General features: G+C 41.5%; 1 protein-coding gene across 3 annotated transcripts in view; it reads left to right on the top strand.

Moving 5' to 3' along the window:
- cfap74 (cilia and flagella associated protein 74) overlaps window positions 1–17,630 on the top strand; it is a 344,912-nt gene that overhangs the window by 169,504 nt on the left and 157,778 nt on the right. For all 3 annotated transcript variants that reach the window (XM_057817725.1, XM_057817734.1, XM_057817717.1), the window contains 6 exons: window positions 4,334–4,468; window positions 4,646–4,758; window positions 4,850–4,905; window positions 7,182–7,301; window positions 10,756–10,911; window positions 11,012–11,150. In XM_057817725.1, coding sequence (XP_057673708.1) covers window positions 4,334–4,468; window positions 4,646–4,758; window positions 4,850–4,905; window positions 7,182–7,301; window positions 10,756–10,911; window positions 11,012–11,150 — 719 coding nt within the window. The remainder of the gene's footprint in view (window positions 1–4,333; window positions 4,469–4,645; window positions 4,759–4,849; window positions 4,906–7,181; window positions 7,302–10,755; window positions 10,912–11,011; window positions 11,151–17,630) is intronic.

Raw genomic sequence — 17,630 nt, 5'->3', positions numbered from 1 at the left:
ATCCCGGCCACCACCTCTTTGACCTGCTGCCCTCCGGCCGACGCTACAGGTCCCATAAAACAAGGACTAACAGACTGAGAGACAGCTTCTTTCCCAGGGCCATTACTACCCTAAATAATCATAAAAACTGAACTCAGCATAAACGCTCTTCAACTGGTGTTTGTAACCTGCACTACACTGGGAACTTGCACATTACTAAGTCAACTTTTCTTTTAATAGAAAATTTTTATTCACATTTTATTTGTTTTGCACAAATGACGCTGCTAATTCAGGACCGCATTGCACTATTCCTGTGTTGCACATACAGTATTAAGTTCAAGCAAGCTATAATTACTCACTTATAGCCCTAGAGTAGCTATTTTCCAATTACCGTAATTTCCCGAGTATAAGGCGCACCCGTGTGTAATGCGCACCCCAAATTTACTTGTAAAATCTCGGGGAAATGATTGTACCCATTTATAACGCGCACCCTAATTTTAGCACCAATAAATAGAAGATTGCAAGAAAACAGAGCTCGTGTACAGATACAGAAATGTCATTTTAATGACTGGTGAAACAACAAGCACATTAGTAGTTCAAAACATTACCATAAACTGACAATATTTACGGTAATAATATGATTTGACAACTTCTCCAACTTACCAGAATCTAGGAGAAAACAAAACAGATGTGACTTTTCTTTTAAAGGCTGCTGTATAACCTGCTCGTTTCATCATGATGAATAAATGTTTCTTCCATGGATTGATACGGTAAAATGAAAGTGAGAACGTTAGTCGGAAATCTGTGAGAGCTCTTTGCTGTCAACACGACAGTAACAATAGGAACTATTGTTATTTGGGTTTGAGTTTCCAGAGAGACAGATATAGTTGACGGACACAGGAAGTACAGTGGGGAGAACAAGTATTTGATACATTGGCAGTGTATCAAATACTTGTTCTCCCCACTGTATGTGTTGTTATGGTCCGAGTTGCAGAGCTGCAATAAATGTTGACTCAAATGAGCTCTAGAAACTAAATTCTGTGCTTTATGAAGAGTGAAAAAAGCAGAATTTAACACAGACGAAATCATTCTGCCGATTAGAGTGAAGTATTACCGAAACAAAGTGGTGACGTCACGTAATGGTCGGCAACTGGTCGCCGCATACGTTTCTTCAACACAACGTGGTCGTGTCAATAAAAAAAAAAAATCGGTTTATATATATATATATATGTAATATATATATATTTCTGTCTCCATCCATGTACCCGTTTATAATGCGCACCATGGTTTTACAAGTTGATTTTGGGGAAAAAAAGTATGCGTTATATTCGGGAAATTACGGTATTTATTCTATTCTTTTATTATTTAATACATATTTTTATACTGGAGTGGCACGTCAAATTTCGTTGATGACACATGGCACGGCTCCTCTTTGTGGACTACACTTCTGCTTTTAACACCATCCGGCCGTTCAAACTCCGGTCCAAACTTCACCAACTGGGCCTCAACACCGCCCTGTGCAATTGGACTGTGGACTTTTTGAGTAATCGCACACAGAGTGTCACAGTGGGCAAAAACACCTCCTCCACTCTCACCATCAACACCGGGCCCCTCAAGGGTGTGTTCTGAGCCCTCTGCTTTACACCCTGTACACTCATGACTGCTCCGCCTCCTCTACATCCAACCTCATCGTCAAGTTTGCCGACGACACCACAGTGCTCGGACTCATCTCCAACGACGATGAAACGGACTACAGAAGAGAGGTGCAACATCTTGAGTCATGGTGTCACAAAAACAACTTGGCTCTAAACACAAAGAAAACCAAAGAGATCGTGGTGGATTTCCGTAAGGGGAGTCACATCATCCATCAGCCTCTTACTATCGGCAACGATGTGGTGGAGAAGGTGAGAAGCTTTAAATTCCTGGGGGTAACAGTGACTGAGGACCTATCCTGGGGGGACCACATCTCCACAGCGGTGGGCAAGGCACAACAACGCCTCTATTACCTGAGGAAGCTGAAGAGCACTAACATCCCCAGACCACTGATGGTGAACTTTTACAACTGTGCCATCAGCAGTGTTCTGACATACGGATTTTTAGTGTGATTTTCCAGCTGCACTAAGGCAGACCAGCAGGCGCTCCAGCGCGTGGTGAAAGCTGTCGGGAGAATCATAGGAATGACTCTCCCTGAGATCAGCACCATCTACTCCACTCGCTGTTTGAGAAGAGTGCACAACATCCTGCGAGACCAGCACCATCCTGCTCACAACCTTTTCCACCTACTGCCCTCAGGTAGAAGGTACAGGTCCATAAAGGCCAGAACATCACGACTGTCCAACAGTCTGTACCCACAGGTTGTGAGGCTACTGAACTCTGCCCTTCTCCCCTCTCTGCCCCCCTCATACGGACAATAATCCACATCCACCAACAACAATAACTCTGAGCTGGTTTGCATTGTTGCAGTATGTCACTATCCACTATTTCCTCATCCCTGACACTTACCCATTGGTTGACAACCAGTAGGCTGTACTTGATTATACTTGATTAACTTATCTGGGTTTTGCACTGATTTTTGCCTGTTTTCAACTGGTATATTTTTGCTCTGCACTTTAGCACTGACATGACCTCATGCTGCTGTTGAATCTTTGCTGTACATATGTCCAAAACTCTGTCAATGTTTACACTTGGTACTGATGGGTATTTATTTTATGGGGTTGCACTTTGCACTTTACCAACTTAGCTGTATGAGCTGGATGGATGCTCCAAACAAAGTTTCGTTGTGCTTTTTTGTAACAATGACAATAAATATTCTGAATCTGAATCTGAATCTGACAATGTTCTTGCTGACAATGACAATAAATTCTATAATATTCTATTCTACGGGAGAGCGCTATACTCTGCTTATTGCCCTCTTCGTGTGCCCGGTGTTCTGTCAAATTTTCCACCCCATCAGAAATTGCAACTTTGTGTTTGAAATGGCCGCGGATACAGTGATTACAAAGTAAACACTACAAACTTTCTTTAAATAAAGGACTATTTACTGATGTTTGATGGACTTTTGATAGAAAAGTTCTCCTCAGACATTATATTCCATTTTGCATAAGACTGTTATTTGTCATGACCATACCATTTATTTAGCAATTTTTGAAAAATACTTTGATGAAAAGAATATCCTGTAAAAATATTAGAGTAGAGAGACTGAAACAATGACATCTTGCAGCTCTCTTCGTCGCATTTTCCTCATTCTGAATAATTCCTCCTCAATGGGCTGAATTCTAAATCAGATGAAACCATCACCCTGCCGATGTCATCCTTCTGTTGGGGACGCTAGAGCGCTATAATGACAGGCAGGGGCTAAACGGCAGATTAAAAGACTAATTTCTCGTCATCTGCGCTTTGCTAAATTGTTGTATATAGTCCAATTGCCTCAAAATATCATTCTAAATCACATGATAATGCTATTTAAGACTGTTTTTATCCTGTCATAGGCACGTTAAGGGTACTTAAACTCTGTTTAACTCTGTTTATTTTACATAATTTCCTGTTGATTTTAGGTTACTTGTTTGTAACATTTGGGCACTTCACATTTTGGAGTATCTCAGTGTAACTGAGGTGGTTTTGGATCAATTCCTGATGATTTTAGGGCATTTCCAGGCCACTTCTTGTTCATGGGTAACGCTCTTGTAATTTAAGTGTAGTTAAACTCTGTTTATCTCTGTAGCCTACTTATGGGTCACTTCCTGCACATTTTGGAGTGTCTCGGTATTATTTTCCGTACATTTTAGATCCTTTCCTGTTGATTTTATGGCATTTTTGGGCCACTTTCTGTTTACTGGCCCCGTCCGTCGATTTGGGGGTATTTCCTGGTTATTTCTTGTTGATTTCGGGTCACTCCCTGTTAGTTTTAAGGGCATTTTTGGGTCACATCATCATCAATTCATTAGCTGCCATTGACAGAGCTAGATGTCAATTCCATTTTGTCAGGGAGGGAGTGAATGAACGAATGTTACTGCTGACACATGAGCCAGAAGCAGTCTTGCCCAAATCTGCAGTTGTATGGCGCCAGTGTCGAAACCAAAGCATGTGATTCTACATGTACAGTATGAATGAGCTCATTGGGCAAACTGCACCCGCAAGTGGGGCGCTCTGGCCTGCGAGTCTTATTTTTGACACCACTCTTCCAAAGTAAAAATAGTTACAGAGTTTTTAACTCATCGCATACTACTAATGGCTATAGAGATCCGATTCATTTCGATTGGAAAGATTGACTGTCAATGCTCATATTTCAGTGCCATTGATGGCACTACACCAAAGGGTTACATTTCAAATCAGTTGCGCTGAATTGTCTTTGTAGAGGTCAAAGGTTCGAGGAGGCAAGGGCGTCTCTGCTGCACTCCTTCACCTCGCGCTACAATGAGTACACCATCCCCTGCTTTGTGTCAGACGGAGACCCACCCGAGGAAGACAGGCAAGCACAACCAGCGTGGAGGTAAAAAACAGACTCTAGATATGTTAGTATTACTTACTGAAGTTCAGGTCGTTGTTCAATTGCAATTAAATTATAAATATATATTACTGTATGTGTAAATGTTTGTTTTGGCGTGTTAAAGGTGAATGTTAGCACACTCAATTTTTTGTTTATGTTCCATCTAATGTCTGTCCACAGTCCTCTTAATACGCTCTACTTGAAGCTGCAGTGCCCTGCTGTACAGCCTCCTCTAGTGGTGGTATCCAGCAATATCAGAAATTATGCCTTGGATTTCCAGCAAGTGGCAGTAGGTAAGTACCATTTTGTGCGTGCTGAATTCCCACGTGTCGTTCCAATTATTCAAATTTTTTCTCCACGGTTTTGGGACCCTCTGATTTTTAGGAGAACGAGTGATTAAAAGGTTTTCCGTGCAGAACATTTCTGAGGAATCTTTAGAGGTATTTTTTTTCGCATTTTCATAAAAAATGTCTTATCTGTATTGGTAGTAGGAGTGGTAGTAATAGTAATGATATTGCATTAGTGACCCCGAAATGCCCCCAAATCAACAGGAAGTGTCCCTGAAATCCTCCCAATGAATAGAAAGTGACCCCGAAATGCACACAAATAAGCAGGAAGTGTCCCGCAAATGCCCCCAGATCAATAAGAAGTGGCCCAATATCTACAGGAAGTCCCTAATAGCCCCCAAATCAGCAGAATGTGACCAGTTATCAAGTGGAACTGACCCCAAAATCCCCCCAAATCAACAGGAAGTGACTTGATATCAACTGGTAGTCAAAACCGAAAAACCAACAGGAGGTGACCCCGAATTACATCTCCTGAAATTTATTCTGCAAGACATTAAATGTTTGTAATCTGATTAATCGATTATTCGGACTAATTAATCAATAGATTGATCGATTATCTTAAATAATCGATAACTGCAGCCCTAGAACTCATATACCGTATACAGAGTGGTATGAAAAAGTATCTGAGCCTTGGGTATTTGTCACATTTCTGCATAAAATCACTATCAAATGTGATCTGATCTTTGTCAAAATCACACTGATGAAAAAACTGTCTGCTTTAACTAAAACCACCCAAACATTTATAGGTTTTTATATTTTAATGAAGATTGTATGCAAACAGGGTGTGAAGCTGTACTTCAGTCAGATTCAGAATATTTATTGTCATTGTTACAAAAGCACAACGAAACTTTCCTGGGATGTCTGATTCCTGGGATGTCTGGCATGAATCGCTGTCTTTAGGTCATGCCACAGCATCTTAATGGGGTTCAAGTCTGGACTTTGACTTGGCCACACCAGAACGTGGATTTTGTTCTTCTGAAAACATTCTGAAGTTGATTATCTCTTATGTTTTGTATCATTGTCTTGTTGCAGCATCCATCCTCTTTTTAGCTTCAACTGTCTCACAGACAGCCTCAGGTTTTCCTGCAAAATATCCTGATAAACTTTTGAATTAATTCTTCCGTTAATAATTGCAAGTTGTCCAGGCCCTGAGGCAGAAAAACAGTTCCAAATCATGATGCTCCTTCCACCATGCATCACGGTGGGGATGAGGTATTGATGTAGGTGAGCTGTTCCATTTTTCCTTCACACATGAGGTTGTGTGTTACTTCCAAACAATTCAACTTTGGTTTCCTCAGTCAACAAAATATTTTGCCAAAACATCTGTGGAGTGTCCAAATGCCTTTTTGCGAATATTAAATGAGCAACAATAGGTTTTTTGGACAACAGTGACTTTCTCCCATGAACACCATTCTTGGCCATAGTTTTACATATACTTGATGTGTCCACAGAGATAATTGACTGTGCCAGTGATTTCTGTAAGTGTTTAACTGACACTCTAGGGTTCTTTTTTTTTTACCTCTCTGAGTATTCTGCACTGAACTCTTGGCATCATCTTTGGTGGACGGCCACTCCTTGCAAGAGAAGCAACAGTGCCAAATTTTCTCCATTTGTAGACAACTTCTCTGACTGTCGATTGATGAGCATCCAAACTTTTAGAGATGGTTTTGTATCCTTTCCCAGCTTTATACAAATAAACGATCCTTGAATGCAGGTCTTCGGACAGCTCTTTTAACCGAGCCGTGATGCACATCAGACAATGCATCTAATCAACACATTTCTTACCAGGTGTGTGATTTATAGTGGGCAGGGCAGCTTTAAACCACTCAACAATGATTCTGTCATTGTTTGCATGCTATCCTCATTAAAATATACAAACCTGTAAATGTTTGGGTGATTTTAGTTAAAGCAGACAATGTGTTTTCATCTGTGTGATTTTGACAAAGATCACATCACATTTGATGGTGATTTTATGCAGAAATGTGAGAAATTCCTAAAAGTTCAGATACTTTTTCATATCACTGTACAAATGCAGTGCTATGAAAATAAGTATTTGAGCTCTTCTCAAAGTATTAATTTGATCTTTAATTTCCTCACTTAAATGTTTTAAGATGATCAAACAAACGTAAATATCAGACAAAAACATCCTGTGTAAACATAAAACGCTATGGTAATTTTTATTTTCTGGATATTGATCAATGAAGAAGAATTATTTTGAAGTTGGTTTAATGTTATTTAATCTTAAGTATATTTTTAAATATATTTTATTCATTTGGGAAACTATAACCTGGTGGGTAAACAGATTAAAATTTAAATTACGTTTATATTTTACATGTATGTGTCTATGTATTTAATGCATGTATTTCTAGCTGAGATCTTCATTGCTGGATATATATGGCCCTTTTTTACTCCTCAATGCTCTGAGAGCCATCGGGCCTGGGGAGAAACACACCCTGGCTTTGGCTTTCTGTCCTACGTTGGAAAAAAAGGTGCCGCATTCAATGAATACTGCTTTTTTGCAAAGTTATTACAGTTGTCGTTCTCAAGCATAATCTACTCCGCTCAAAAAAATTAAAGGAACACTTCGATAACCAGTGTTGTCACAGTTTACTTGAAAAGGTAATTTGATTACTGATTACACCTCAAAAAGGTAATCTAGCTACTCTACTGTTTGCTTTATTATCAAAGTAACAAAGTTACTTTAACAGTAATTTATCGGTTACTTTTTACCAATTTTTCTCCCTTTGCCGCGTCAACATATGAATGACAACAGAAAATGTCATTGCATATAATTGAATTTAACGGGGAAGCTCAGAATGTTTTACATTAAGCTTAATCTTTGAGTTAGTGGGTGTTTAATTAGTTGATGGAGTTGATTTCAACCATAAACATTGACTCGCCTTAGCTTAGCCACTCCGGAGCCCTGAAACTAACAAATAACTGACAAACTGCATTGAATTTGTTGAAATCAACTCCCCTGACTAATTAAACTCAAATATCAAAGTGCGTATGACAGGATAAAAAAAAATTTCAATCGCGATATTATGTGAATTAGAATCATATTTTGAGACGATTCGACTATGACGAGAAATTAGTCCTTTAATCTACCGTTTAGCCTTTAGCGTTCCTAAATGGAGAATAACGTCAGCAGGGTCATGAGTTCATCTGATTTGGAATTCGGCCTATTGAGGGGGAATCATTCAGAACGAGGAAAATGCGACGAAGAGAGCAGCAAAATATCATTGCTTCAATCTATCTACGTCAATATTTTTACAGGACATTCTTTTTATCCAAGTATTTTTCCCCAATTGCTAAATAAATGGTATGGTCATGACAAATAACAGCCTTGTGCTAAATGCAATATGAAATATTAAATATGCATTTATTCAGGAGGACATGGCAAAATTATATAATGGTCAAAACTGTCGACTTCTTGGCACCTCCCCATGATATTTTATGTTAGTCCGGCTTTTGTCGGAGAGCATAAACAAACCAGGAGGCGTGACAGCTAGCCGACATGCTAATCCCAACCGAGTGACGTCTCAAAGCCAAAAATCACACAAAACTACCCCGGATCATGTCACACGGTGGCGGGGTTGTCGATTGACTTCACCGATCGTCAACGAGCAACTTACAGCTCGTCGTTCCCCTGCTGCGGTCAGGGGAGCTCATTTGCCGTGGAAGTAGCTGGAGAATGACCGCCGGACAAACCGGCCGTCGGAGGAGGAGTGCGTAGCTGCCACCTGGTTAACACGAATATGGCTTAAATTAATGCTTAAAAACACGGCAAACACATAAACAGTGAGAGAGCGGGGTGCAGTTGTTGTGTGCAGCTAATAAGGCAGGATGTGTCTGAGGAGAACTTTTCTACATTTCCGTCCATGATCAAACGTAAGTAAATATTCCTTTATTTAAAGAAAGTTTGTAGCGTTTACTTTGTAATCGCTGTATTCGCGGCCATTTTTAACATAAAGTTACAATTTCTGATGGGGTGGAAAATTTGACAGAACATTGGGCACACAAAGACGGCAATAAGCAGAGTATAGGGCTCTCCCGGCAAGGGGATGTGGGACAGGCCGCCAGTCGTCGGCCGAGCGGCATTCTCGGTGGACAAGTAGCATTGTCAACCACAAAATGCAAGCCACCTCCGTATTAAATCGTGTGCCATGATCCCAGTATTTGACATAATACAAAACACAATATTTACTGACTTCTTCATAAGTCCAATGGTCCCACAGTTGTCGCACACTTGTTTTGGCCGATCCCGGGGTGAACGTTAACTTTCTGAAACCCAAAAAGGCTCACATTCCTCTCCCTGGTGCAGCTACAAAAGCCTGCAGCCGTTTGGCTGGCATGATGCGAAAAATAAACAAATTAATCCGCAAAATCAGCTGAATCCGCAGTCCATCTGCTAACTTTAATCCAATTACTGGTTTGTAAAAATGAACGCCCCAGATTACTCGTTACTGAAAGAAAGTAATCAGATTACAGTAACGCGTTATTTAGAAAGCCGCACGTGACAACACTGCCGATAACACGTCAGATCTGAAACGGAGGGGAGAAAATTATCTTAAAAGCTTTACTGATAGTAAGAAGGGGAAGTTTTTGTAACAAAATGATGCTACATCACTTGATAGAAATGAAAATGATCACCCTATAGAGGTGGGCAATCAAAGACACCCATGGCACCTCACAACAGATGGTGTCCTGCATGTGGGATCTTCTCCCAGATCTGGATCCAGGCATCACTGAGCTCATAAACAGTCTGAGGGGCTACCTGGCGGAGATTCCAGTAGACAGGTCCTTTTTCCTTGAGAGCTGGACAGGGTCGTGAAGGTCCTTAAACCCTGAGCAGAGTTGTTATCTGCTCCTTTGTGCAAGGAGGAACAGGATGAGCACTGCAAGAGCCCTACAAAATAAACTCCTGAAATCTTTCGGTGTGAATGTTTCTGACCAAACAATCATGAGTAGGCTACATGACGGTGGACTGAGGTCACGACATCGTGTAGAGCAATGGTCTCCAACCCAGTCCTCAAAGGCCCGCTGTGGGTCATGATTTTTGCTCCTGCCCATCCAGCACAGATAGTTAAACCAATAAGGTTTCTGCTAAATCAAGCAGCACCTGACTGCATTCAACTGATTCCACTTGTAAAACACCAGATTGGCAAAAAAGTTACTGAACCCACAGCGGGCCTTTGAGGACCGTGTTGGAGATCAATGCTGTAAAGGGCCCTGTGGTCACCGCCCAGAGCCGTAAAGCTGGATTGGCATTTGCCATAGACCAGCAGAATTGGCAACTATGCCACTGGCGTCCTGTGGTCTTCACCCATGAGAGCAGGTTCCACCGGAGCACATGCGACATACTGTACGTGAAAGGGTTTGGAGATGCCGTGGAGAATTTTATGCTGCTGGTCTCGGGAGGCATAGCCCTTGAAGGACACAAAGACTATAGGTTAAATAATGGCACCCTGACTGCTATTAAGTACTGGGATTAAATCCTTGGACCCATTGTCAGGGCTGGTTAAGTGGGACTTGGTTTCCCACTGATCCATGACGATGACCGACCTCATGTGGCTAGAGTATGCAGACAGTTCCTAGAGGACAAAGGAATTGATAATGTTGACTGGCCCCCATGTTCGCCTGACCTAAGCCCAATAGAACACCTCTGGGATATTATGTTTAGGTCCATTCGGCACCGCCAGGTTGTTCCTCAGACCCTCCAGGAGCTCAGTGATGCCTGTCAGAAGATACCTCAAGACACTATCCGTTGTCTTTTCAGGAGCCTAATTTTGTCCGGCACACGTACAAGAACGTGGGGCCCACAAAAACTAAGAATTATCAGCAAAGCTTTTCAAGATAATTCCCCCACCCCGTTTAGAGCTGATGTGTTTTCGAAGTGTTCCTGTTATTTTTTTGAGCAGTGTATATTATCTCCTACTGTAGTACTGTGAGACTCTAGAGGTGCGCTGTCATAAAATGACCCTTGCTGTGACTCTGCGAGGGGAAGGAGTGGTTCCTGCTATAACCTCCTCCCATTCTGGAGGTCTCTTGGATTTTGGCTATGTGCTCGAGAAGGAGAGCACCTCACATGTCCTGAAGGTGAAGTTGGTTACTTTGGATGTTTGAGTCTAGATCTTGTGTGCCAAAACTGCAAGGTTTTGTGGTTGTTGTATCAACTTTGGCCTTTTGTTAATTGTAGCTCCAGAACAGTTCGACTGTTGCAGTGGGTTTCAAAGCCATGTTGTACAGCCTAACGCCATCTGAAACTCGGGGTCCTGATGAGAGGGTGGCCATATTGTTAGGTGGTTACACAGACTCCAAGATTCAGCCTGTTGTGGGTAAGTAATTAAATGGGTTGATAAGTACGTAAGTAGTTGGGTACGTAGTAGATTTCGTCACGAAACGCAACAAGCTTGAAAAATTGGATTGAGAATGCACAGCCATGTGATTTTAGTAATATGGCCCTTAAAAAAATGAAGTCAATATGCTGTACTGACCCAACAACATGATCACATGCAGCCACGGGCAGTTTTATGTAACCCATGAGGAAGGGAAGAGCCATTCCCACTTACAGTGTGTAAGTACAGAACTAGGCTTCCACTTGTTTCAGAATGACAAGTAACAGCAGGTCATTAAATCAAAGTTTAATTCAAACTCACGGTTTCAAAATGAAACTAAAACTGTTACATTATAACTAGGAGTTAACCCTTTAACACCGAATGTGTCGGCTGCAACATGTTTACCCATATTATCTTTGAAGCCTCGTCACGCTGCAATTACGTCACCCACGTGCCGCTGGTTCCTCTCATTTGAAAGTGCGGAAGTTGATGTCCACGCCAGTTTTTACTTGAAGTCAATCGTCCAACTAAAACGGGTGATAATGTCATTTGAGTTTTATACTTTTATTGCACTCATAAATAAGCATTCAAACGCTGCATTGACCATGTGTTTATCTCCATATTTCCATCATTTCTTGTCTTTTTTTCAAAACCGACACGAACACGAAAGACTACATATCCCAGGATCCGTTGTGAGGTCATGAAGGATGAACCTAATGAGAACATTTTTAATACATTTCCGAGCGAGGCGCCACCTAAGAAAGGGACGCAAGCGAACGAGCAACGGCCGGTTGGATTGAGCGAGCGACTTTGAAACGTGCAGAATGAATCGAAAACTAAATTTAGCGCAAGCTAATGGATTATTTCATCAACTCAATGAAGAGGATGAGCCGTATTTGTCGTTGTTTTCCTCGGATGAGTCGGCGTCTCGGCGAGTAGAACTGACAGCAGCGCGCAAACGGCGGAGTGGCCTGTGTAACGTAGTGTGAAACGTACAGTGGGGAGAACAAGTATTTGATACACTGCCGATTTTGCTGGTTTTCCCACTTGCAAAGCATGTAGAGGTCTGTAATTTGTATCATAAGTTCTCTTCAGCTGTGAGGGACGGAATCTAATACAAAAAAAACAGAAAATCACGTTGTATGATTTTTAAATAATAAATTTGCATTTAATTGCATGAAATAAGTATTTAATACATCACAAAAATCAAACTTAATATTTGGTACAGAAGCCTTTGTTTGCTATTACAGATACCAAACGTTTCCTGTCGTCCTTGACAAGGTTTGCACACACTGCAGCAGGGATTTTGGCCCACTCCTCCATGCAGATCTTCTCCAGAGCCTTCAGGTTTCGGGGCTGCTGCCGGGCAACATTTTCAGCTCCCTCCATAGATTTTCAATCGGGTTCAGATCTGGTGACTGGCTAGGCCACTCCAGGACCTTAAGATGCTTCTTACGGAGCCACTCTTTAGTTGCCTTGGCTGTGTGCTTTGGGTTGTTGACATGCAGGAAGACCCAGCCACGACCCATCTTCAGGGCTCTCACTGAGGGAAGGAGATTGTCAGCCAAGATCTGGCGATACATAGCCCCATCCATCCTCCCCTCTATACGGTGCAGTCCTCCTGTACCCTTGGCAGAGAAGCAGCCCCAAAAAAGGTGTTCTTGGGGTTATACTCATCCTTCTTTTTCCTCCAAACACAACGAGCCGAGTTTAGACCAAAAAGTTCAATTTTGGTCTCATCCGACCACATGACCTTCTCTCATTGCTCCTCTGGATCATCAAGATGGTCAGTGGCAAACTTCAGACGTGTCTGGACATGCACTGGCTTCAGCAGCGGGACCTTGCGTGCGCTGTAGGATTTTAATCCATGACGGCGTAATGTGCTTCCGATGGTTTTCTTCGAGACGGTGGTTCCAGCTCTCTTCAGGTCATTGACCAGGTCCTGCCGTGTAGTTCTGGGCTGATCCCTCACCTTCCTCATGATCAATGATGCCCCACGAGGTGAGATCTTGCATGGAGCCCCAGAACGAGGCAGATTGACCGTCAACTTGAACTTCTTCCATTTTCTAATAATCGCTCCTACAGTTGTTACCTTCTCCCCAAGCTGCTTGCTTATGTGCAGGTCTATTATTTTATCCCTGATGTCCTTACACAGCTCTTTGGTCTTGGCCATTGTGGAGAGATTAGAGTTTGTTTGTTTGAGCATGTGAACAGGTGTCTTTTATACAGGTAACAAGTTCAAACAGGTGCAGTTACTTCTGGTAATGAGTGGAGAACAGGAGGGGTTCTTAAAGAAGAACTAAGAGCCAAAATATTTACTAGTTGGTAATGTATCAAATACTTATTTCATGCAGTTAAATACAAATTTATTATTTAAAAATTATACAAGGTGATTTTCTGGATTTTTGTATTAGATTCCGTCCCTCACAGTTGAAGAGAACGTATGATGCAAATTACAGACCTCGACATGGCTTGCAAGTGGGAAAACCAGCAAAATCGGCAGGGTATCAAATACTTGTTCTCCCCACTGTAGCTCCGTGTGCAGTTCAAGGGGAAACTTTATTGAGTCGCAAAAAAAAAAACTTTATTGCGTTGCATGCCTGAAAAAATTTAACTGAACTACTTGTCAATATTTTTGAAAATACTTTTTTTTAATGTTTTATTTGTATATGTTTTTATTTTCGTCACTATCAATATTTTCTATTACTATATAGACGTGTGTGTTCGAGAACCTTGATTGCATGTTCATACTTTTGATAACGTGATGGGTACAATACCTAACCTCACAGAGAAATATCCTCCAAACCCTTTGTGTGTTAGATGACATATGTTTGTATATATTTTTAAATGTTTTTTTTTCGCTATTTTGCACTGTATATAACCTATTTTGACCATAGTATAAGGGAAGGCCAAAAACGCCTATGACAATACATGCTGTTTGTGTTGATTGTCAAACATAAAACTATTCAGTATTATTTTTTTCTGTTGAATGTTTATCCTAACAGGTTGAATGAATATTATCAAGCTTCAAAACGGTTGGTCGAGCATGTTTGGTTATCAATGGGACATCAACATTACAAATTTTGACACAAGATTTTGGGCTTTTTTTTTTCCTTTTTGGCTTTTTTTCTAATCAAAATATTGATTATAATTTATCAGTGAAGAAACAACAGTTTGGACATGAATGTTTTGGTGTCCTGAAAAAAGAGACCCAACCTGGCCATTGTCAACAATTTTTTCTTTGAAATATAAAGGCAACATCAAAGGCATGCAAATTCAGACAAAAAGGCTTAGGTGTTGAAGGGTTAAAAGCATTGCTGCTAATGTTAGCATCATAAGTTTTATTCAGCCAGTAGACTTGAAATCTTTCTTCAAAATGTACTGGCTTGTTTTCTGGAACCCAACTTCATCCCTTTTCCTTCAGTTGGGTGATTCTTGAATGCTAATACAAGCATTAAACTCAACGGTGGCAGTTGTTGTGGCCGAATGGTTAAGACGATGGCCTTAAAATCCATTGCGGTCTCTTCTAGCAATTTTGAGTCATGCCGACAATGGACATGCTTGACTAAAGAGTGCTCTATTATTAGGTAGTAGCATTGCTACTAATGTTAGCATCATTACTTGTGTTCTGCCAATGGACTTCAAATCCTTCTTCTATCTTTCCTGCAAGACTTGTTCTAAGGAACTCAGCAGTTGTGGCCAAGTTGTTAAGGCATTCTTGACTGCAAGGCTTGTTTTTTTTTTTTGTGGAACCCAAAATCATACCTACTCCTTCAATAGGGTGATTATTGAATGCTAAGATTAGCATTCCACTCCTCACTAGCAGTTGTTGTGGCCGAGTGGTTGAGGCGGTGGGCGAGAAAATCCACTGGGGTCTCTCCTCGCAATTTTGAGTCATGCCAAAAATGGACATTTTTTACGAAAAAGTGCTCTATTATTTGGTACTAGCATTGCTGCTAATGTTAGCATCTTTACTTGTGTCCTGCCAATGGACTTCAAATCCTTCTTCAATCTGTCCTGCAAGACTTGTTCTCAGAAACCCAGTAGTTGTGGCCGAGTGGTGAAGGAATTCTTGACTCCTTCAATGGGGTGATTATTGAATGCTAAGATTAGCATTCAACTCTCCACTTGCAGTTGTTGTGGCCGAGTGGCTAAGGCGATGGACTAGAAATCCATTGAGTTCTCCTCTCGCAGGTTTGAGTCCTGCGGACAGTTGTTGCTATCTATTGTTAGGTACAAGCATGGCTGCCAATGTTAGCATCATTACTTGTATTCTGCCAATTGACTTCAAATCCTTCTTCAATCTGTGCTGCAAGGCTTGCTCTCAGGAACCCAGTAGTTGTGGCTGAGTGGTTAAGACATTCTTGACTGCAAGGCTTGTTTTCTGGAACCCAAAATCATAACTACTCCTTCAATGTGGTCATTATTGAATGCTAAGATTAGCATTCCACACACCAGAGGCAGTTGTTGTGGCCCAGTGGTTAAGGCGATGGACTTGAAATCCATGAGGGTCTCCCCTCACAGGTTCGAGTCCTGCCAACAACGGACGTTCGTTACTATCTATTGTTAGGTACAAGCATGGCTGCTAATGTTAGCATCGTTACTAGTGTTCTGCCAATTGACATCAAATCTTTCTTCAATCTGTTCTGCAAGGCTTGTTCTCAGGAACCCAGTAGTTTTGGCTGAGTGGTTAAGGCATTCTTGACTGCCAGGCTTGTTTTCTGAAACCAAAATCATACCTACTCCTTCAATGTGTTTATTATTGAATGCTAAGTTTACCATTCCACACACCACTGGCAGTTGTTGTGGCCGAGTAGTAAAGGCGATAGACTACAAATCTATTGGAGTCTCCCCTCACAGGTTGGAGTCCTGACAACAACGGACAGTCGTTGCTGTCTATTGTTAGGTACAAGCATGGCTGCTAATGTTAGCATCGTTACTAGTGTTCTGCCAATTGACATCAAATCTTTCTTCAATCTGTCCTGCAAGGCTTGTTCTCAGGAACCCAGTAGTTGCGGCTGAGTGTTTAAGGCATTCTTGACTGCCAGGCTTGTTTTCTGGAACCCAAAATCAGACCTACTCCTTCAATGGGGTTATTATTGAATACTAAGATTAGCATTCCACACAGTGGTGGCAGTTTTTGTGGCTGAGTGGTTAAGGTGATGGACTTGAAATCGATTGGGGTCTCCCTTCGCAGGTTCGAGTCCTGCCAACAACGGACGTTCGTTACTATCTATTGTTGGTACAAGCATGGCTGCTAATGTTAGCATCATTACTAGTGTTCTGCCAATTGACATCAAATCCTTCTTCAATCTGTCGTGCAAAGCTTGTTCTCAGGAACCCAGTAGTTGTGGCTGAGTGGTTAAGGTGTTCTTGACTGCAAGGCTTGTTTTCTGGAACCCAAAATCATAACTACTCCTTCAATGGGTTTATTATTGAATGCTAAGTTTAGCATCCAACACACCACTGGCAGTTGTTGTGGCCGAGTAGTAAAGGCGTTAGACTACAAATCTATTGGAGTCTCCCCTCACAGGTTGGAGTCCTGCCAACAACGGACAGTCGTTGCTATCTATTGTTAGGTACAAGCATGGCTGCTAATGTTAGCATCATTACTTGTCTTCTGCCAATTGACATCAAATCCTTCTTCAATCTGTCCTGCAAGGCTTGTTCTCAGGAACCCAGAAGTTGTGGCTGAGCGGTTAAGACATTCTTGACTGCCAGGCTTGTTTTCTGGAAACCAAAATCATAACTACTCCTTCAATGGGTTTATTTTTTAATGCTAAGATTAGCATTCCACAGACCACTGGCAGTTGTTGTGGCCGAGTGGTTAAGGCAATGGACTTGAAATCCATTGGGGTCTCCCCTCGCAGGTTTGAGTCCTGCCAACAAAGGACGTTCGTTACTAACTATTGTTAGGTACAAGCATGGCTGCTCGTGTGAGCGTCATTACTAGTGTTCTGCCAATTGACATCAAATCCTTTTTCAATCTGTCCTGCAAGGCTTGTTCTCAGGAACCCAGTAGTTGCGGCTGAGTGTTTAAGGCATTCTTGACTGCCAGGCTTGTTTTCTGGAACCAAAATCATACCTACTACTTCAATGGGTTTATTATTGAATGCTAAGTTTAAAGGGGATGTTTCGGCAAAGGGGGTGTGAGACATCAATAGAACCGTTATGCGCCAAGATAACAAATATTGATAAAGTTAACAAAAAAATCAATCACATTAATGAGCAATTATCGAAAATAGATCGAAAATGACGAACACTACCGAAAGTGTTCCGGAAACAGCCGAATGGGGCGGCGACGTCACGACAAGTGATTGAAAGTCGAGGCGGAGCTAGGTGCCATTGTTTTTTAACGACGAGAGAGTAGCGTTGGGGTTTGTTTGACCAAAACATCACAACAATGGTTCAAAACTGCTGTGCTATGTGGTGTACAAATAGTTGTTTATCGGAATATAGTATCCATGAGTTCCTGAACGC

Source organism: Corythoichthys intestinalis, chromosome 2 (assembly GCF_030265065.1).
Source record: "Corythoichthys intestinalis isolate RoL2023-P3 chromosome 2, ASM3026506v1, whole genome shotgun sequence".
Lineage (NCBI taxonomy): Eukaryota > Metazoa > Chordata > Actinopteri > Syngnathiformes > Syngnathidae > Corythoichthys > Corythoichthys intestinalis.
This window is presented reverse-complemented; position numbering and strand designations above follow the sequence as displayed.